General features: G+C 35.2%; 1 protein-coding gene and 1 non-coding gene across 2 annotated transcripts; one reads left to right on the top strand and one right to left on the bottom strand.

Moving 5' to 3' along the window:
* Positions 1 to 3411: 3411 nt before the first annotated feature.
* LOC125995024 (gastric triacylglycerol lipase-like) lies at positions 3412 to 21157 on the bottom strand. Its single transcript, XM_049764564.1, has 9 exons — positions 21050 to 21157; positions 20765 to 20876; positions 19593 to 19797; positions 17162 to 17271; positions 14752 to 14888; positions 13866 to 14012; positions 11575 to 11646; positions 9966 to 10037; positions 3412 to 3648 (listed from the first exon to the last, which is right to left on the bottom strand). The coding sequence occupies exons 1-9, from the start codon at positions 21152 to 21154 to the stop codon at positions 3412 to 3414; spliced, it is 1197 nt and encodes a 398-aa protein (XP_049620521.1). The 5' UTR covers positions 21155 to 21157.
* LOC125995346 (U6 spliceosomal RNA) lies at positions 11873 to 11979 on the top strand. The gene has a single exon (XR_007490886.1). It is a non-coding gene; the product is annotated as a U6 spliceosomal RNA (small nuclear RNA).
* Positions 21158 to 22869: the final 1712 nt, after the last annotated feature.

Here is a 22869-nt window from a genome sequence, read left to right as displayed (position 1 = left end):
AAAGAAAATGGGGGCATTACCTTTCCCAACTTCAAACTCTACAACAATGTGATAGGAATTAAAATGTAATGGTATTAAAATAAAGACGGACACTCAGATCAGTAGAATAAAATTGAGTATCCTGACACAGATACCCAGTTATATGATAAGTTAATTTTTGAAAAAGGAGTAAAAAATGTGAGGAAGGAAAGGCTCCTCAACAAGTGGTTCTGGGAAAGCTGGTTAGCTACTTGTAAGAAACTAAACTCAGATCTCTTTCTAACACCATGAACAAAAGCCAAATAAAAATAAATTAAAGGGGCCGGAGAGGTTGCGCTAGAGGTAAAGGGTCTGTCTTGCAAGTGCTAGCAGGACAGCGGTTCCATCCCTCAGCGTCCCCTATGGTTCCCCCCAAGCCAGAAGTGACCTCTGAGCACATAGCCAGGAGTAACCCCTGAGCGTCAATGGGTGTGGCCCCAAAACAAAAACAAACAAACAAAAATACCACAAAAAATGGATTAAAGGCCTTGATATCAGACCTGAAATTATAAATATATATAGAAAAACTAGGCAGAGCTCTCCATAACATTGAGACTAAAGGCATCTTCAAGGAGAACACAATACTGACCAAGCAAGTGGCAGCAAAGATAAATAAATGCACTTACATTAAATTAAGAAGATATGTACCTCACGTACCTCACAGGAAATCATGTCCATGATTCAAAGACAACCCACAAAATGGGAGAAATTACTCATCCAATACCCATCTAATAAAGGGTGAATAACTAACTGGTAGAACTTAACAAGAAAAAAAAATTCCAGACATCAGAACATGAAGTAAAAAAAAATTTTTTTCAGAAAAAAGTCTTTCTCAAGAACAGAAATTTTCTCAAAAAAATACAGATAGTCAAAGGGCATATTAAGAAATGTTTCACATTATTAATTGTCAGGGGGATGCAAAATACCTCACACCAAAAAGACTGACCCATCAAAAACAAGAACAGCCAGTGCTAGTGCTGATGCATAGAGAAGAGACTCTCTTTCACTGCTCAATTTCTATTTTTTTGAGGAATATTCATAATGTTTTCCAAAAAGGCTGAAGCAGTTGACATTCCACTCAAAAAAATAGAAATTGAGCTTCTATTCAACCTAGCAACACCTCTCCTGATAATATACCCTAAAGACCAAAAATATAATGAAGAAAGGGCATCATCTGCACTCCTATAGTCATGGCAACACTATTCACAATTTCCAGAATCTGAAAACATCCCAAGTACCTGAGAACAGATGAGAGAATAAAGAAATTGTGGTATGACTATTCTGTGGAATCCAATTTAGCTGTTAAGGGAAAAAAATGAAGAAATGAAATTTGCTTGTACATGAATAAGCATGAAAAGTATCATGTTGAGTGAAATACATCAGAGGGAAAGGAACATACAGAATGATCACACTCATATGTTCATATGTGGTATATATAAAAAATAACACAATAATGGAAGAATAATACCCAAAGACAATAAAATATTGAGTAAGTCATCAGTTTAAAAATAAATAAATAATAAAAACCTTAACTGAAGCCTCATTCCCCACCCATATTTCCTAGGTAACTTGACCTTACCTGCAAGACCCCACCCATTCCTGGGAGGGGTCTTGGAAAAGGTAGATAAGCCTTTGAGCCAGGGGATTAGGGCTTCTGCCCTGCTGGGCTCTCTGGCTTTTGGTTCTTTGCCCTTTTGGCTTTAGGCTGGGTTTTTGCCCTTTTGGTCTTTGACCAGCATGGAGGTCAAAGGAAAGATGGCTGAAAGGAGTTAAGATGCAGGGCTAAGAATAGCAATGCTTGAAAGGTTATAAGATAGGCCACACACATGTGGTGAATAGGGATGAATAAAGTTGATGCTTCCTGATGCCTGCCTGTGAGTGAGTTCAATACCCGTCGCTTTCCTGAACCCCAGACCCGCCGGTTCATGGGGGATGAAGCCACGTGGCCGGGGCCTAAGGACAAAGGCCTCCATCCACCTCCATCCTTCTTCATCCACCATCATTATTAATTATTTAATTCTACACTTAACCAAATTGAGAAAAAAAATATTGAGTGAGCAGTTCAGTGAAGACCAAGAAAGAAATAGTATGACAATAATAGTTAGAAATGATCACTCTGGACTAGAATAGAAATGAAAAAGGAAGTAAAGTGGTATAAGTACTATATACCTTCAGTAATAGTGTTGCAAATCACAGTGCCTAAAAGGAAAAAGCGGGGAGAAAAGAATGAGAGAGAGAAAAGAGAGTAAGAGAAAGAGACAGGGAGAAAGAAAAGTCTGTCATATGAGGTAGGCTGGGAGTGATGTGTGGAAGATGATGGTGGGATAGTAATTGGGATTTTGGTAGCGTGAAATGAACACTGGTGAAAGGAAGTGTTGGCACATTATATGATTGAAACTCAACTACCGACACTTTAACTCTGTATCACATAATGATTTAGTTAAAACAAATCATAAAATGTTGTGTTTAACTAAATTTTTAATGACATGAAATATACAAAGTTTAATACTCAGATTTTTATATTTTTGTGTGTGATACCAAAAAAAATTGAATCTAGGGCCTCACACATGCCATAACATTGAGTAGCAACCTCAGTTCTATAAATGTCTTTTAATAATTTTTGTTGACATAAACTAGGGGATGCATTTGTTTGATAGGTCTTTAAATAGCCACAATTCTTCTCCTTTTAATCTCTGTAAATATTTTTATTGAAATTATGGCTGCCATAATGGTCTCGGTGATGAAAAATTATTTGGTTCTTTGGTGTATATTTTATGGTCATGGTTCAGGGTTGTGAGGAACAAAACAGCAGTAGAATGGATACTTAAAAAAATACCAAAAAAATAAAAAAAAAGAATGGATACCAGTTTTCTGACACAAATTTGCCTATTGCTTACTGAAGAAGGAAAAATGAACACACTTCACTTAAGTTGATGACCTAATTTTCCTTTTTATGAAGACATACACAAAATAGCATGTAATATTTTCTCTTACAGAGAGACTGAGCTTTAACAATAATAGTTGACAAAGAAAAAACAGTTTCTTTAATTTAAGAATGCATAAGAGGAATGACTTCCAATCATAGGATTATCTTTTAACAGTCATAATAAATCATGGGTTCATAAATCTACATTGAATTTTGAAAGAAAACTGAATGAGATCTAGAAGTCTTGATTTTCCAGGCAGTTCTTCTTTCAGTTATTCCCGTATAACTTTCAAATGTGAAACAAAATGTCTTCAAATCCTTTTGCATTCAAAATGACAAGTTTATTGATGCCATAGTTTCTAAAGCCAAAATTACCAAGAGAAAACTACATTGAAAACATAGCAAATCATGTCTCTAAGGAAAAAATAACCCAGAAAAATAATTAGATCACTCTTTTATAGTCACATCTAATTTCTATCTTCATTCATCATGGAAACAAGACCATGGTAAATTTCTTGGGGAGTATCTATCGCCCAAACAAAGTCCAAGTGATTGTAATTAGAAATCTTCTTGTGGTGAATAATGTTAGGGAGTTTGCTTAGTAATGTGTCGACATCACGAGGGTCAGCCACCCAGTCACTGCCACCATTCCACACTGCAACTGGCACTTCTAATTTTGTCAGATTATATTGGAGAGGTGTGGGCTACAAAGCAAGAGAGAGAGAAAAATTCATAAGTAACTGTGCTTTAATGTTTTGTGTTTATTTAGCTTTGTGTGAGGGTCATGCCAGGTTGTGCTCAGGGGTTACTCCTAGCTCTGCACTCAGGAATTATGCCCAGAGTTGTTCAAGAGCCCATATAAGATTCCCAGTTTGAACCCATGTCAGTCATGTGCCAAGTAAATTCCCTATCCACTGTACTACTGCTTTGACCCTAACTGTACTTTAAACCCAACACTTATTTACTTGATAGATCATATATCACTCAATCATTCAACACAAATAAGCATTGCATCGTGGACTAATATTTCTTTTTTAGAGTAACTGTCTTATAATCTTATATATAAATTCTAAATGATTTTAAGATTATTTATATTGAATGATTGAATGAAAGGTGCTTTTTGGGGATTTTGGGGAGGGCACACCCAGTGATGCTCAGAGGTTACTCCTGGATATGCACTCAGAAATCATTCCTGGCTTGGGAGACCATATGGGATGCTGGGGATCAAACGCAGGTCTGTCCTAGGTTAGCCACGTGCAAGGCAAGTGTCCTACTACTGTGCCTTCACTCTGGCCCCATGAATGCTTCTTAAACTCTAATGGAAGAGTGAATTATCTGGGACCTGGTGAAAGTGAATATTCTGATTAATACAGCCAGAGAAAGAGACTGCATTCTGTATTCATAGGAGGTGTTAATGCTGCTGCTCCTGGACCATGTTTCAACTAGAAAGGCTTTGGATAATAATTTTAACAAATTGCAATATAAATTTTCAACACAAGCTCAGGGAAGTAAATGATTTCAACTGTAATAGATTGTTTTCCCCAAACATTCTTAAATATAACCTCAAACATAATATAAGACAAATATAATAAAAATTATTTATTTTTGCTTAGTATGGACTTTTCAGTCTAGTTAATAGGTCAGATAATCATTTAAAGAACTGTATTTTCTGATTTTATTTCATTAAATGTATAGACAAATTGGAGAAAAAAAATCTATCATGAGTCCATTTCTTATTTCTAGAAAATCAACAGTCACACATAGAATTGAGGATTTGGGAACAAGAACACTATCACCAATTTTTCACTACCCACAAAAGTTTGGCTATTGTGGATTATATTCTCACATGTTTTAAATATATATATATATATATATATATATATATATATAGACACATCTACTGGTTCTGAGTAGACAGGGAAATATAATGCCAGTAATTGAACTCAGGATCTCATAAGTGCCATTTGCTCTACCAAGAGAACTGTCTCCCAATTTGTAGAAACATATTGTCAAAAATCTTAATCCAATATGCTAGTGTTTTCACTGTTACTTTTTTTTTTGTTTTTTGTTTTTTGTTTTTGGGTTGCACCTGGCAGTGCTCAGGGGTTACCCCTGGCTCTATGCTCAGAAATGGCTCCTGGCAGGCTTAGGAGACCATATGGGATGCCGGGATTCGGACCACCGTCCTGCATGCAAGGCAAACATCCTACCTCCATCATATCTCTCCAGCCCCCACTGTTACTTTTTTTGTATGAAGACTTGCTAAAGCAAAAATTTTTTTTTGGTTTGGTTTTGGGACCATACCTGGCCATACTGAGGGGTTACTCCAGTTCTGCACTGGCAAATTACTCTTTCTGTGCTGAGGGGTATATATGGGATGCTAGAGATGGTTGCATGCAAGGCTAGAACCTTATCCACTCACTGTACTATCTCTCTAGCTCCTAGAGAAAAATATTTTATTATATGTAATTCCCCATAATTTTAAAATTGTTATATATTTATATATTGACAAAAGGAAAAGTGTCCATAATAACACTTATCTTTACTTATTATCCATTATTCAAAGAGTTTACTAGTTTACTCTGGCCTTTAAGTCTGTGTCAATTCTTTAGGTTGTTGAATATTATCTTGTGCTACTAGTGATTTTGTAGTCAAAATAATATATTGTTGGTAGAAGATTATTGTACTTGACCAAAATAGAATGGTTAACTCTAAGCAAGTGTATGTTTAGAATATTCAAAGAGGTGGGAGATTAAAATTTTTTCAATAAATATTTTATCTTGATGTGATTATGAAAACCTTCTTAAAATTATTAAGAGTGTTTTAGTTGCCTTCTTATACACCAATAATGATAGAGAAGATATGGACATTAAAAAAACAACCCCATTCACATTAGTGTCACACAAACTCAAATATCCTGGAGTCAACTTGACTAAAGACATCCAGGAGAGATAGCACAGCAATAAGACATTTGCCTTGCATGCAGAAGGACAGTGGTTTGAATCCCTGCATCCCATATGGTCCCCTGAGCCTGCCAGGGACAATTTCTGAGCATAGAGCCAGGAGTAATCCCTGAACGCTGCCAGGGTTAAGCAAAAAAGGAAAAAAAGACATGAAGAATTTATACAAAGAAAACTACAAAACTCTGCTTCAAGAAATAAAAAAGGACACAAGGAAATGAAGACACATACCCTGCTCGTGGATTGGCAGGATTAACATATTAAAATGGCAATATTCCCCAAAGAATTGTACACATTTAATGCAATCCCTTTAATGATACCTATGACATTCCTCAAAGAAATGGATCAAACACTCCTGAAATTCATTTTGAACAATAGACACCCACGAATAGCTAGAGCAACCCTTGGGTAAAGGAGTATGGTAGGCATCACTTCACCAAACTTTAAATTGTATTACAAAACTATAATCCTTAAAACAACTTGGTACTGAACTAAAGACAGACCCTTAGGTCAGTGGAATAGACTTAAGATTTCAGAGAATGTGCCCAAGATATACAATCAATTAATCTTTGATAAATGAGCAAGAAATGCAAAATGAAGCAAGGAAAGTCTTTTTAGCAAGTGGTGTTGGAGCAACTGGTCAGCCGCTTGCAAAAAAGAGAACTCAGATCTCCATCTAACAGCATACACAAAGATCAAATCCAAATAGATTAAAGACCTAGATATCAGACCTGAAACCATAAGGTATATTGAACAATACATAGGTAAAACACTCCATGACACTGAGACTAAAGGCATCTTCAAGGAAGAAACAGCACTCTCTAAAAAAGTCGAAGCAGAGATACACAAATGGGACTATATTAAGCTGAGAAGCTTCTGCACCTCAAAGGAAATAATGCCTAGGATACAATAGCCACCCACAGAATGGGAAAAGCTATTTATCCAATACCCATTAGATAAAGAGCTAGTATCTAAGATATACAAGGTACTCACAGAACTTAACAAGAAAGAAACATCTAACCCCATCAAAAAATAGGGAGAAGAAATGGACAGGTGATTTGTCAAAGAAGAAATAAAAGTGGCCAAAAGGCACATGAAAAAATGCTCCACATCATTAATCATCAGGGAGATTCAAATCAAAACACAATAAGGTACCATCTCACACCACAGAGACTGGCACACATCACAAAGAACAAGAACAATCAGTGCTGGCAGGGATGTGGAGACAAAGGAACTCTCATTCACTGCTGGTGGGAATGTCATCTAGTCTAGCCTTTATGGAAAACAATATGGATATTCCTCAAAAAAAAATGGAAATTGAGCTCCCATTTGATCCAGGTATACCATTCCTAGGGATGTACCCTAGGAACACAAAACTACAATACAAAAATCTCTTTCTCACACCTATATTCATCGCAGCACTTTTTACAATAGCCAGACTCTGGAAACAACCAAGATGTTCTTCAACAGATGAATGGCTAAAGAAACTGTGGTACATATACACAATGGAATATTATGCAGCCATCAGGAGCTATAAAGTCATGAAATTTTCCTATACATGGATGTGCATGGAATTTATTATGCTGAGTGAAATTAGTCAGAGACAGAATAATCTCACTCATCTATGGGTTTTAAGAAAAATTAAAGACATTGAAATAATTCCCAGAGTTGAGGGCCAGAAGAACTGGCTCAATATATGAAGCTCACCACAAAAGTGGTGAGTGCAATTAGAGGAATAACTACACTGAGAACTATCATAACAATGTCAGTGAATGAGGGAAGTAGAAAGCCTGTCTTGAGTACAAGTGGGGGGTGGGGGAGGACAGAAATGGGGGCATTGGTGATGTGAAGGTTGCACGGGTGAAGAGAAGTATTCGTGTTATGACTGAAACTCAACTACAATTATGTTTATAATCACGGTGTTTAAATAAAGAATTTAATTTAAAAATTTTTTTAAAAAGTACAATAAGTGCTGGCGAGGATATGGGGAGAAAGGAACTCTCATTCACTGCTGGTGGGAATGCCACCTAGACCAGCCCTTATGGAAAATAATATGGGGAGTCCTCAAAAAATGGAAATTGAGCTCCCATATGATCCAGCTATACCACTCCTAGGGATATACCCTAGGAACAAATAATACAATACAAAAATCCATTCCTCACACCTATATTCATCGCAGCACTTTTTACAATAGCCAGACTCTGGAAACAACCAAGATGCCCTTCAACAGATGAATGGCTAACGAAACTGTGGTACATACACACAATGGAATATTATGCAACCGTCAGGAGAGATGAAGTCATGAAATTTTCCTATACATGGGTGGATATGAAAACTATTATGCTGAGTAAAATTAGTCAAAGGGAAAGAGACAGACACAGTAAAGTCTCACTTATCTATCAGGTTTAAGAAAAATAAAAGACATTATTGTAACAATGCCCAGAGATGAGGGCCAGAAAAACTGGCTCACTTTATGAAGCTCACCTCAAAGAGGGGTGAGTGCAGTTAGAACACTAACAACTACCACAACAATGTTAATGAGTGAGAGAAGTAGAATGCCTGTGTTGAATACAGGCAGGGGGTGTGTGAGTGGAGGGATATGCGTGAATTGGTGGTGGGAATGTTGCACTGGTGAAGGGGGTGTTCTTTTTGTGACCAAAACCCAACTACATTCATGTTTGTAATCACGGTGTTTAAATAAAGATTAAAAAAATAGAGAAGTGGCCCGGAGAGATAGCACAGTGGCATTTGCCTTGCAAGCAGCCAATCCAGCACCAAAGGTGGTTGGTTCGAATCCCGGTGTCCCATATGGTCCCTGTGCCTGCCAGGAGCTATTTCTGAGCAGAAAGCCAGGAGTAAGCCCTGAGCACCGCCGGGTGTGGCCCAAAAACCAATAAATAAATAAATAAATAAATAAATAAATAAATAAATAAATAAATAAATAGAGAAGTAAGCAGCATCTTAAAGTTACAGGTTAAAAAAGTGTTTTAAAATAGAGAAAAGATGTTCATTCTAGATTATTATATTATATTTTATGTATATTTTATATTATTTTATTATAGTTACGGAACAGATAAAATTAGTAAGTTTATTCAACTCTATTTGGGTGAGAAAGTTTGGGAGATGGAAAAGTATTAAAAACTGTAGGGTTCTTGTTCAAAATAATATATTAATCACCTAAGAATTTACACTGAACTAAAGGCTGTAGGCTTTATTCATTACCTACTGTCAATTAATTGCTCAATGAGCTTGGGTGGAGAAAAGAAAAAGTTGTTGCCTGAACTCATATTAGGCCCAGTTAAGGCAGATGCCAAAATCTGGATATGTCTGTCTACATTCAAGGATGAAAACTTACCATTATTTTATTATATCTGGGGATATGTTCAGTAGAATAACTTCATGGGCAATCAATCAATAAAGGTCTTATTTAAGATGACCTGCATATCTAGCTTTATCTCATGAACATAGCTATTGTTTTTATTATATTATTTCATTACATATTGCAAAAGATAAAATGAGGGTTTGGGATATAAGGTAGCTTTAGTAGGAAGAGGAGAGAGTTCTGGAGGTTTCTCACATATGTATAATACTTTGAAGACATTTTCAATGAGAATGGTCACTGGATGTTAAATTGAGAGGGAGGGAATAGGAGACTAAAATATTATTTGCTATGATGAATGTATTTTAGATAAATAACCTATTCTGGAGCTGGTGCAGTGGCGCTAGAGGTAAGCGTCTGCCTTGCCCGTGCTAGCCTAGGATGAACCATGCTTTGATCCCCTGGCATCCCATATGGTCCCCCAAGCCAGGAGCGTATTCTGAGCGCATAGTCAGGAGTAACCCCTGGTGTGATGTCTCACAAAAACAAACAAACAAACAAACAAAATAACCTATTCATAATCAAAATTTGTGAGGTATTTTGGGCATACCATTCATTTAAAAAATATGTCATTGTCACCATAATTTCATAATTTCAAAATAAATGCCTTTGTCTTCAAGTTTATTTATGAGTAGTAAAAATTTTCTTGTCTTACAAGTTGAGTAAACTCTAAAATACTTACCTGACCGTAGTGCTTCATGTTCTCATCTGAACTTCCCCAGTCATAAGCTTCAAATCTGCCTCCTTTAAGGAGCTAACAGAAATTGAGAACACAGGGGAGCATGACCATTGCTTGCAATGAAAATAATTAAGTTCAAATATTTTACTGTAGTTGAATTTCAACTCAACCAATTATTAGAATACTTCTTTTTTCTAATTCCAAAGATAACAAACACAGATCATTCTGGGCAGGTAATTGCACAAATTCAAATTAATTTTGATTGAAATTATTTTTATTGCATGAATATCACTAATTTCTTTGCTGTCTAAAGTATCTGTTTTATAGGGTTTTTATTCATTTATTTATGAATTCCTTCATTCATCGCATTTTTATTGCATGGAAGTCACTAATTCTTTGCTGTCTAAAGTATTTGTTTTTTTAATGCAAACTAATCATCTTTAATCTAATATAAAGCAAGTATGAGAAAACATCAGTCAATATCATAAAAATGTCATATTAATTCAGAAACTTGAGAACAAGAAAAAACACCAAGTAAAATAAAAATTTCTACCATTCACATAATTCTAATGTACAAAATAATATAGTATAAATAAGTGATGTGACGAGGTGTAGTATACAAAGATAAATATAGAAATTGCTTTTTACTATTATAATAGGGTTATTCTATTAAAATTTTCACTTCTTTTGTTTTTGTTTTAGTTTTGGTTTGGTTTTTTGTTTGTTTTTGGGTCATACCCAGCAGAGCTCAGGGGTTACTCCTAGCAAGCTCGGGGGACCATATGGGATGCCGGGATTTGAACCACCATCATTCTGCAATGTAGATTTGCCTTCTGTAAGGCAAACACCTTACCTCCATGCTATCTCTCCAGCCCTAAAATTGTATATGTGCTCTTCATATATATTCTATATTATACTTGACAATTTGTCTATAATTTTATTTCTTATTATTTTTTATTAATAATTTTTATTTTGACCAAAGTGGATTACAAATCATTCATAGTAGTATTTTAGGTACATAGTGAGATTGAATCAGGGGTATTCCCACCACCAATATTGTCCTCCCTCCACCCCTGTTCCCAGCATACATCCTATATCACCCTTCCTTTGCCCGCCGGGCTGCTAGTATAAGTGGTCTCTTCTGTGTCTAGCTTGTTGTAGATTGAGTATTGATACTGTTGTAGTTGGCTTTGGATTTGGTGTTTAAGTCTGATCACTTTTTATTTCTACTCTGTTTTTATTGAGTTTTTTATTTGTGGGCATTAACATTTATTTTCAGCAGCTATATGTTCCAAAATTTTCTGTTAGGTGCATCTGATAGAATATTTTGTGGACATGCTTTAAGCGAAATACTAAAGGTTTAGTCACACAAAATGGTTTTTTTTTTTTTTTTTTTTTTTTTTGGTTTTTGGGCCACACCCGTTTGACGCTCAGGGGTTACTCCTGGCTATGTGCTCAGAAATCGCCCCTGGCTTGGGGGAACCATATGGGACGCCGGGGGATCGAACCGCTGTCCGTTCCTTGGCTAGCGCTTGTAAGGCAGGCACCTTACCTCCAGCGCCACCGCCCGGCCCCACACAAAATGGTTTTAAGAGTATTTGAGAAATGATACCTGGTTCCAATGGAAAAGGTTTTGAACTGAAGCTCCTGCAGGATTGTGTGATAAATACACATCCAAGCGACTCTAAAAAGAAAGAAAAAAAAATAAGTCTACACACAGATAAGTTCAGTTTATCAAAACAGCTAATTTATAAAATTTCTGATTCGTGTGTCTAAGGACATGTCTACTAGAAGGAATAAAGATCACAGCTGTACATGGCTTTAGAATAAACCAATTACCTAAAAGAGTTGTTTCATTTAAGTTATCCTAGGAAAACTTATCATTTCTATTTTATCAAAATGCACATTTGGTGCTCACTTTGGCAGCACATATACTAAACTTGGAACGGTACAGAGAAGATTAGCATGGCCCCTGCGCAAGGATAACATGCAAATTCGTGAAGCATTCCATATTTAAAAAAATGCACATTTGGTCTCAAAGGCCATTACTATATAGTGAAAAAAATCACTATTGCATAGATAACTTCAGGAAGGAGTCTTCATTTTAGTTCTATGAAACTTTGATCTACTTTGAGCCAAAATTCAATAGATTTTCTATATAATGAAATTAAGACTCATTGTGAACTATACAATCTTGAAGGGGACTTCAATTTATTATTTGTGGTTTGTTCTAGGTGGATATGGGAAACAATAGAAGGATAGCACAATAGCAGTTGACCATTTCATAGTAATAACATAGCTTACATTTAATTGCAATGCAGATGGCAAAGTTTAATTTCTAATTTCCAGCATTTTTCAATCTCTATTTTAAGTCCTTATTGATGCAATGTGGCTTTATATACTGTCTTTCTTAGTGTGATAAGTATATTCTACTTTATTCCTCCACACTGAGAATGAAGAACATCCCCTGCACCATGGAAAGGGAAATTTTTTTCAAGGAACAGGAGTTTTAACATCCAAGATTGTACCATACAAAGTAAGGAATAAGGAATAAGGAAAGGTTTCCTTGCTCAAATTGTATTTTTAAAAAAATTCATAAAGATTATTTTCAGTACTTATAAAAGGGCTGAAAATCCTTAACTTTCATGAAGCCAGAAACCAGTTATATCTATTGTTATTCTCACTACCTTGTTCTTATTATCTTTATCACTTAGCTTATAGAAATGATTTTGTGAGTAGCTGAGAGGTATAATAGCATTTTCTTATCAATACATTTGATTTCCCCTGTGTTTAAGGAAATACATAAACTAACACATTTGAGTAACAGTAGCCAAATTAAACGAAATATCGTGAGCTATATATGTTTTTATTACTTTCACATACTTGATATACTTTAGCTTATTTGATCTTCTTAAATTTCAATTGTTTTTGTTCTGGGGTCACTGCCTGGTGATGCTCCTGGCTCTGAACACGGGAATTACTCCTGGTGATGATCAGGGGATTATATGAAATGCTGGAGAACGAATCCAGGCCAGCATGTGTAAGGCAAGCCCTCTAGCTGCAGTATTCTCTATTGTCCCTTAATTACCAGTTTTGACTAAGGATGTCAAAACATGAATTTATACTCTTAGTTTGAATCCATATTCTTAACTACTTTATGACACAGCATTTTGACACATATGAATAAAATCCCCAATTAATGCAACATGTGTATATAGTTTTAGACAAGGTCTTACATCGAAATACATTTTATAAAATTCCTGAGGGTTATGGTTATCATGACAAGAATTTGTAAGAACACTCATTTAATGTCTAGACTTTCTTTGCCCCACAGAAAGTTTAAAATCTATTATAGGCTTTAGTACCTTAAATATTTAGGTAGTGAAAAGAAAGTGGTGAGTAGCTACCTTTTCCTATGTACTATTATTTTGAGGATTTATGGAAGACAGCTGGAGGGAAAAAAAACAGGAACAATAACTTGGATGTCTCTAACTATCATGTCAACAATTCTGAAATAACTCTAGGTTCCAGAGCTACTCCAAGCAATGATTAGCCCAGCAGTGTGGGACTGATTCTGTATTCAGTATTTTGGCTTGGTAATTCATGTATCTGCTTGGTTGTATCACAGGGCCACCAGGGTCATATCCAAAGTTAATGGAGAAACATTATGCAATGTGTCATTTTAATTATCTCTCCCTTGCCAAAGGGAGAGTTTATGTGGTTTTAGGGTAGTACTTAGGGATATTTGGGATCAAACCCTGGTCAGCTGCATGCCAAGGCCAACTCTATCCCCACCTCAATATCACTTTGTTCCCCCAAAATAGGATTACATAATGCTTATGAAAAAATTTCTTGAGATTTTTGTTTAAATTTTTCTAAATAGAAATTTTTATGCATACATACCGTGTTCAAGTTCTTTGAATCAAATCCACAGATGAGAAATAAGCCATTTTTGCAGATGGTATTCAAGAACTCACGTGGGCACAGTTCAGTAGCAAGAAGCTGTTCCAAAATTTCATGTTGAAATATCATCTTATATCCTAGTATAAGCTGAAAAATAAGACCGTCATTTGAAAGTTATTGACATTAACACAGGATAAAACATATTCATTTTTTCTGATCTTTGTGGTACAGATATATGCAAGCCATTGTATTTTTATGTTTTTGAATAGTGTTTAGGAATTTTAAATACTATCACTTAATTTCAATAATAAAGTTATGAAATGGACCAGGCAGATCAATTTGGGTTCTCTAATTTGTCACTGAGAAGTGTGCTGGTGTTTGAGACCACACAAACAGTCTTTGGGGGGATTGAAAAGAATGATAAAACAAATCATGAAATAGCATAATGGTAAATCATAATTTCCAGGATATATGTTTTCTGAAACAAATAATAAAAATATCCTGAGGAAAAATGGTGACTCACATTTTTCACAAAGATTTTAGAACTACAAAGAGTCTAGGTAATTTAATAATTGAAAGAATTTTCCTAATACAGCTTGAGGGAAAAGACAGTTTGTACTTTCTACTTGACTATTTGGTTCTGTTTGTTAGAGTATCTAATGAATGAAATCTGATAAGTGAAACATCGCTGAAGAGACACCAGCACTGCCAATCCATATAAAGTAATCAAAAGCAACAAAATAGAGATATCAAGAGACGCACTAGAGTCAAATAATTTCCTACTAGTTGAGAAACAATATGCACTGGGGTTATTTTGGTCTTTTTCATTACTTTGGAATTTACATTCAGTTTCATTTCATAGATTCAACCAAAGAGAATCACATACCCTTAGCACTGGTACAGGAATCAGTGAAATTTTTTTTAAAGGGGTTGTAGTATGTTGAGCAAAGGCAACTGGAGCTAATGCATAAAGTGTTTGTATTTTCTTAGCCAGTTCTTGGTTTGTAGAAAAGGCAGCAAAAGCTAAAAGAGAAGTACACGGAACTTGTAAAGAAGTAGATACAGTCAGCATTATTTTAAAAAAGTCTTATTCAATGAAATGTGCAAGTTTGAGAATAACCTCATAGTGACAAAAAATGTTATTTATCACAAAGATAATTTAAATTACCCTTATCACCATGAAGTGACTAATTTTCATGTAATATGAGTAGACTATAGACATAGAAGAGCTAAAAGAAGAAACTTGAAATCTGACAAAATGAAGTTAAAATATTAGCTCTGTGGTTGCTGATCTTTGATACCTTAGATAAGTCACCCGAACTCTTAAACACTTGTCTTCATTTTTTCATATATGATATATGAAGATAACAATAAATGATTTCTTATATTTAGGAACTAAATAACGTGAATTGTGCATGACCACAATATTGACAAATATATCTTGAGTAGTCAGGAAAATTCAAATATCTATACATAATAAACAGCAATTTTTTACTCATTATTCATTTTACAAACAGCATATTGATAAATTGAACTGTAGTGATATTCTATCTAATTGGACTATCTAGGAAAGATCTTTCTACTGTTAATAATGGCATACTGATAAGACGCAGGAGTAGCCTGAAGAAAAAGTTTTGGGGAGCCATAGAAATAATACCTTACAGAAAGTAAGGTACTTGCCTTGCATGCAGTCAACACAGGCTAATCCTTTGCACAGTGTATGCGCTCCTGTGCCCCACCAAGAGTGAACCCTGATCTAAGAGCCACAAGTAAGCCCTGAGCATAGCCTGATCTATCCCCAAACCACGAAAAGTAACATAAAACAAAATGGCAAGCTTTCAGATTTAGACAGCCATTTCACCTAGATAATATAAAGCCTGGTTATGGGAGCTTGATCTTATAGCCTCACTCTGAAGATTGCAGGCAACAGCTAATCAAGAGGAAGCACGAATCTTACAAAAGAGCCTGAATTAAGAAGCCCGTGCAGTTTAGAACAAGTGGTGTCTTTAAATAACTTAACCCACCGTAAACACACTTCAAAGAAATTATCCAATGTCCTAGAGCACAGAAGATAACACAAAATTGCCTGAATGTGACGGCAACCACAACACTTTGCCTACCAGCGAGAAAGAACAGAAATGCTCAGAAGTCAAACAACTCTAAAGGGAAGCTAATGCTATTTGGTGTCAAGATAGGTATTTTTATTTACCTCGACAAGGGCTGAAGTATTATATTTCAATACAGTAATTTAATAATCACTGCGAAAAGGTCAATGTTCTGTGCTATTTTAAAAGGCTGTTTTTCTTTTTAACACTAACAATCCTGCTTAGCAAGCAATACATGGATGTAACTTTCCAGTCAAATGGAAAGTCTTGTCATAATTTGGAAATTAATGAAGTAAATAGTCATTCAAGCAATTGATATCATTGTTGACTGCATGTGCGCCTTGCGCTGCCCTGTATCCCCTTCAAGTCGAAGACATTTATTTGACCCAAGCTGCAAGGAAGACTGTCTATTTTCTTTCTTGTAGCAAGGTTATATTACTATCTGAAATAGCCTGCATTAACCACGGTCAAAAATATGCAAAAAAGTAAATAAATAAATAAATAAATCCACCTAGTCTCATTTAGAAATTTTTGTACCTTGCTCCTTCAGAGCTGGCTGAGAACCTGTGAACTATGCTATTATCTGTCAGTATTATTGTTATTATTCTCCCTCAGCAAGGCCCTGCTATTTTGAAAGTGTCTCTAAAAAAAATAAATAATCCTGTGTACTACTCACCAGCTTCTTGCAAACATAGACTTTTATTTATATTTTTTACAAGTCTTTCACTGTAATATTTTAGGAACATAGTGACATTGAATCAGGGGCATTCCCACCACCAATGCTGTCTTCCCTCTACCCCTGTTCCATAGACTTTTACACAATAACACTTTTATGCAACATCAACTCTTACTCAAAGAGCTTTTCTAAAGGTTAGCAAGTAAAATATATACTTTCAGTGTAAACCAAGTCTCAGCACCAATTTCATCCATTTCCTTTATCATATGCTCATTTATGAACATTTGGAAAGCTTGAAATTGTAGTAGGAAGTAAGATAACTGAAATTGGCATATAAACATGCCATTAATTCTTTTACATTGTCCCTCAATTTCTCCTTTTGCTTCCACCCTTTTGAAAGAACACGTATATAACTTTAGAAAGTTATATATATACACATACATATATACATACATTATATATATACATACATTATATATATACCTACTCAGCTCTCTGCTTTGGTTATTACCTACCAATGCTGGTGCCCTGTGAATGACCAACATATTTTAGCTTCTTCTGTCCAGTTTTTTCTAAGACAAAATTTATCATGGCTGGAAGATCATATTTGGCCATTTCATCAAAACTGGGGAAAAAGAACACCAATCAAGGTAAAACAGAATTGCTTTGGTTATTTGCTTAAATTTCTAAAAAAAAAAAAAGTCAAACAATTTAGGAAACAAAAATATTAAATAAGATTCTTTAAGCATTGGCTACATACATACATTAGAGAGTGATGAATGCTTTTGTGAATGGCTTCTTATAAGCATGTGATGTCATTTCTGAAGCTCAGTGTTAGAACTACAATTTAATCCAAACAAGATCATATCTGTAAATGGGAATCATTTCTATTGCTAAATCTGAACATCAGATTTAATCCTTTATATGCCATGTTCTAATATAATTTAAGATAAATCATATCTCTATTTTTTCTTCTTCACAAATTAGGCAGAATGATGTTTTGAAAATGAAAATATGATTTATCATTCTCTTGCTGAAAACTTCTCAGTGGCTTCCCATCACACTAGTTAAACTCCAAGGATCTCACCATGGTTTTAACAGTCCAATTAACATCTGATCTTTTCTCAATTCACTCTCTCCCTTCCTTATTGTACTTGAAACATATACTCTGCTCTTCCATTCCTGGATTTTCAGTGTGACTTTGCAATATCCACCAAATTTTCTTCTTCACTTACATTAGTCATCTTCAGACACAAGGCGCAAGTGATATACTAATTAAAAAAAAAAACATTGACAGTATGCTTTGTGGGTGGATCCACCCTGTATCTCTTAGGCCATTGGAATTTCCTTTCTAATTTCCCCCAACATGTGCTGTGCCTAGGCAAAAAAAGGGGGGCACGGAGCAGTGGCACAAATGGTAGAGCATTTGCCTTGTACATGCTAACCTAGGATGGACCACAGTTTGATCCCCCGACTTCCTATATGTTCCCCCAGGTCAGAAGCAATTTCTGAGAGCATAGCCAGGAGTAACCCCAGAGTGTTACCAAGTGTGGCCCCCTAAAAAAAATAAAAGCCACATCTGCTCCTCCCCTTTAAATTTTACTTATATTCTATATATTCTAGATAGGGTCTTCTACCTTTTTCATAGAAACCTGTCATTTCTATCTGCTTCGTATTTCTATGTCTTCCTACATTGGGAAAAGAAAACAAGAAAGTGGATGGGGCCCAGGGGCCAAGCAGTCTCAGGAACATTAGTGGGGGGAAAAAGTCAAATCTAAATACCATGGCCAAAGTCAATGACAATAGAATCAAGAGACCCAAATAACAAGCTAAACACAAAATGGATCTGTTACACTGGTGGAGGGAGGTCAACAATATTGATGGGAATAGCCATAATTCACTGTCACTAAATGCCTAAAATACAACCGTGAAAGATTTATAATTCACAATGGTCTCAATCAAAAAAAAAAAAAAAGCTTTGAAATGAGTCAGAGGGAGAGAGACAGAAATAGAATAATTTCAATCATTTGTGGCACATAAGAAAACTAAAAGATAGTGTGGTAATAATCTACAGAGACAATAGAAATGAATGTTAAGAGAACCAGCCCATGGTAGGAAGCTTGCTACAAAAAGTGGTGACTGCAGTTAGGGTAGAAAAGGTCTACTATGACAATGATAGTTGGCACTGATTACTCTGGATAAGAAATGGGTGCTGACCCTTCTATTAGCAATAGAAGTGTCAAAATAATAACAGTGTCAAAAGGAAAAGAGAGAAATAATGGAAGAGAGAGAATAAGAGAGAAGAAAATTGCCTAGAGACAGGCTGAAGGGTGAGGGTAGAAAAGAAATTAGAGACATTGGTTGCGGGAAAGGTGCACTGGTAAAGTAAGACTGAAACCCAACAATGAACAATTTTGTGACCACAGTGCTCAGATAAAGCAATAAAATAAAGAGAATTGGGTAAATAAAGGGAATAAAGTAATATGCATGATACCCCTTCATTAACAACAACAACAAAAAAAAGCTTTGACAATTTCTTCATGGTGTTTGACTTTCATTCTTCTCTCCCTTGCTTTTCTTTTGATGATGATTCAACTGCTGCTCTTGGCCCCCAGATGAATTTTAATACCCATCCATGTCTGTATGCATGTTATTTACAGAGTCTGCTGAGAGCAGTACATTTTCTTGTTCTACCATTTTTCTCATTCCATTTGAAACAACATTTACTCGTGGAATTTTCTAATAATAGGTACTGAGATCATAGATTGTTTTGAGAAAATGTTGTCCTTGGAATGAAATGGATGAAAGACTACTGAAAAAAAAGAAAAAAAAAAGAAAATCACTTCCTTTCTTCCTATTTTGAGAGTAATATATTAAAATAGGACTGAATTAACAGGCTTCTTAACATCTATGTTATTTTTGGTTGTTTTATTTTTTTTTCTTTACCTGAAAGCCCAGAATTCAACCGAGTCTGTTGGATAGTATATATTTTTGCTGGACAGGGTGTTGCCTCTGTTGTTTCCCATCCACACATCAAAGCCAGAATCTGCTAAAATGAAGGCCAGGCTAATGTTGGAAGGGTTGGCAACCCAATCTGCGGATGATGCAAACAATCCATGCTGCAGAAACACGACAGGTTTTGGTTTTGTGTCTAAAAAATAAAATTGTTTAGAATTTTTATATAAATATGTTACTTTTTTTAGGCAAATTACCTAATCATAATAGGTAACTTTGATTTATAAATATAAATTTTTATGGTTAGAATTCAATATGCATACTTGTTTGAGTTTAATAATTTTGAATACATTATTTTAATCATGATGATGATGTCTCATATGACAAAAATGTAGTAAATTGTAGATTTTTTACTGTGTAGTTATCATAGGCTGAGTTTATCTTTAACATTTTAAAACTATACTTTAAGAAAATTTAAAAGAAAAAGAAAATTTAGCAACATAATTTAAGTGAAATCTATGTGAAAAATTTCTGAATAATCTTGCTTACTTTTGTTCTTTTAACTTTCATTATGTACTTCAATAAGAAAAAGACAAATTTTAATAGTTTAAGAAATAATCCTGGAATTGCTTTTACTCAGCCTAACTCTTCCTAATCTTTCAGAATTCATCTCAATTTTTGTTTTTGGGCCACACCGGTTGTGCTCAGGGGTTACTCCTGGCTATCTGCTCAGAAATAGCTCCTGGCAGGCACCATATGGGAAGCCGGGATTCAAACCAACCACCTTAGGTCCTGGAACAGCTGTTTGCAAGGCAAACACCGCTGTGCTATCTCTCTGGCCCCTCGATTATTATTTTTGAGGAAAAGTTTTCCTTAACATTCCCAGACTGAACCAGGCACATGTTCAGGAGTTTCAAAGTAATATTCTGTGCAAAGTTCTAAACATGCACATGTTATGATTATTTTTCTTATTAAATTGTTATCTCTTTGACTTCATGTTGCCTCAATTAATAATGCATTACTGTATTGAGTAAGACTCGTTATATCATTTGGAAGAAATAAAAAGAGAATCACAAGTTAAAAATAAAGGTAAAAAGGTTGGAAGACAGGAAGAGAAAGTGGGCAAAGAAACTATAGAACAAAGGTTGTACCACAGCTGTTGCTGTTTGAATTTTCCTTCCCATGAGGGATTCTGTTGATCCCAAGGATATAACCATCTTCAGTTATGACTTTATATTCTTCACTGGGATATCCCCAAAAAGCAATCATCTCAGCCTGATGAGAAAGAAACAAAACTTCAAGTTTTAGTAATCTACTACAGTCTTCTCTATATAGTAAGTATGTATTGCTAATTGTTTTTAATTTGTCATCCAATAGTTTAAGCCCCTATACTAAAAAAAAATCAAGACATGTCATAGTTTTAAAATGTTTTCTCTCTAGTAACTTACAGCACTCATACTTGATTCTGGATTTTCAGGAGCTGATTCCCCTAGAAAACCATGAGTAGGTCCAAGCATGAACAACAAACTTGTCACTATTAATAGCAATCCCATTTTGCTCCTGCCTGAAAAAGAAGGAAAACCCATGTCATAGTTAATTCGTCATACGTTCACAATACTTGTGTCTTATGCATAATTTTGCCTTTATGCAAAGGAGAAAAATTTTAGTTAGATAATACCTTAATAGGCAATTAATGGGACATGTGGATATTAGCAGGAACATTTTAAAGCTTAACATGTTTTATACTATTAACAATATAACAAATTTTATTCTGTTTAAGAATATTTTCCTCTTGGTTTTCAAGTCATATTAAGCCTAATCTGATTAAAAAGAATTTGCTAATTGTCTGACAAAATATCATATTCCTTCAATACCTTTCCACAACTTATTTTGAGAGCTCAAGAAACCAAGAGAGGTGAGGCAGGTACGTTGTGTGGGCATATGATATTTTTAGAGTCAGTCTCAATATTATATGCATTCAAACTTACCTTGATAGTTTTAACATTATTTATAATAGCCACTCAACAGATGTAATCAGTTTGAAGTTATTGCATAGCTTAAAATATTCAATTAAACTTTCATAAATAGAATAATAATTTTATAAACATTTGTGTTCTTTTAAAAATATTTTTAATATCTTACCTAATTAAAATCACTTTCATTGTTCTGGAAAACTATACATTTTTAAAGAATTGAATAGTACAATTAGAAACTCTCCTGGTCTGTTAAAAAAGTCTATGTAGAAATAATAGTGACTTAAAGCCATACAAATATTTTTCATCATTATCAATTACACTTATAATTAATTTAGCTTAGAATGTCTAATGTTACTTGACCAGAGAGTATGCAACAGAGAGTAGTGTGTCCTTTCTGTGCCCAACTCAAGTTCCATCCCAGACACTACATATATACGCTGAGAAGGAATAATTCCTGAGCACAGAGCCAGAAGTAAGTCCTAAGCACCCCAAATGTGGCCCCCAAAATTCTCATGTCCAGTAATTTCCACCTACCTATTAAATTTAGCAATTCAAATTTACAGTCAGGTTGGATGAAATAGCCTTTAAATTCTGTTTGCAAGGAGGTAAATTTTTGGAAGGTCTTTCAAAACTCTGACAATATTCACTAAAATTCTAAATACATATCTTTTCATTTAGTATAAAAAATAAATTCCAGGGACCAGAGCAATGGTACAGTGGTAGGACATTTATTTGCCTTGCACGTGGCAGACCCAGGATGAACCTCAGTTCGATCCCCGAGCGTCCCATATGGTCCCCCAAGCAAGGAGCAATTTCTGAGCGCATAGCCAGGAGTAACCCCTGAGCGTCACAGTGTGTGGCCCCAAAATTTAAAAATGTTGTGAAAAAGTTCCAGTTGTACTTATTAATATACCCAAAATATGTAAATTACACTTTTTCCTGTTTTTTTATTCCTAATTTATTGTCTCTTTCTTGTGAAGTGTACAATCAGATCACAGACTCCATATTTTATGGGCCACTGTGTATATGTAGTTAAATTTGTCTTTTATCTGGTAGCCTGTTGTGTATGTAAACATTTTAATGGGATTATAATGTTACTGACCCTACCCTGATCGGTGATTGTGCCCTACCTACCCTAGGATGTGACCTGGCATTCTGCTCCCACCCTAGGATGGTACCTGATTCTGCTCCCACCATTGGGTCGTACCTGATTCTGGGGGATAAAGACAAGGGTCTGTGGAAGGCGGGGGGCTTTTTGGCTGGAACTGATACTGAGGCTTTTGGCTTCAGTC

This window comes from Suncus etruscus, chromosome 17 (genome assembly GCF_024139225.1).
Source record: "Suncus etruscus isolate mSunEtr1 chromosome 17, mSunEtr1.pri.cur, whole genome shotgun sequence".
In the NCBI taxonomy this organism is placed as follows: domain Eukaryota; kingdom Metazoa; phylum Chordata; class Mammalia; order Eulipotyphla; family Soricidae; genus Suncus; species Suncus etruscus.
The sequence above is the reverse complement of the archived record's forward strand: the minus strand, read 5'-3'. Positions and strand labels throughout refer to the sequence as shown.

Coding starts and splice junctions, on each gene's coding strand:
- LOC125995024 (XM_049764564.1), bottom strand. CDS start 21,154: ATGGGATTGCTATTAATAGTGACAAGTTTGTTGTTCATGCTTGGACCT. Junction 19,798..20,764: donor TGGGAAGGAAAATTCAAACA/GCAACAGCTGTG, acceptor TTTATTTTTTAG/ACACAAAACCAAAACCTGTC. Junction 14,889..17,161: donor TTCACAGGGCACCAGCATTG/GTAGGTAATAAC, acceptor CTTCTCTTTTAG/CTTTTGCTGCCTTTTCTACA.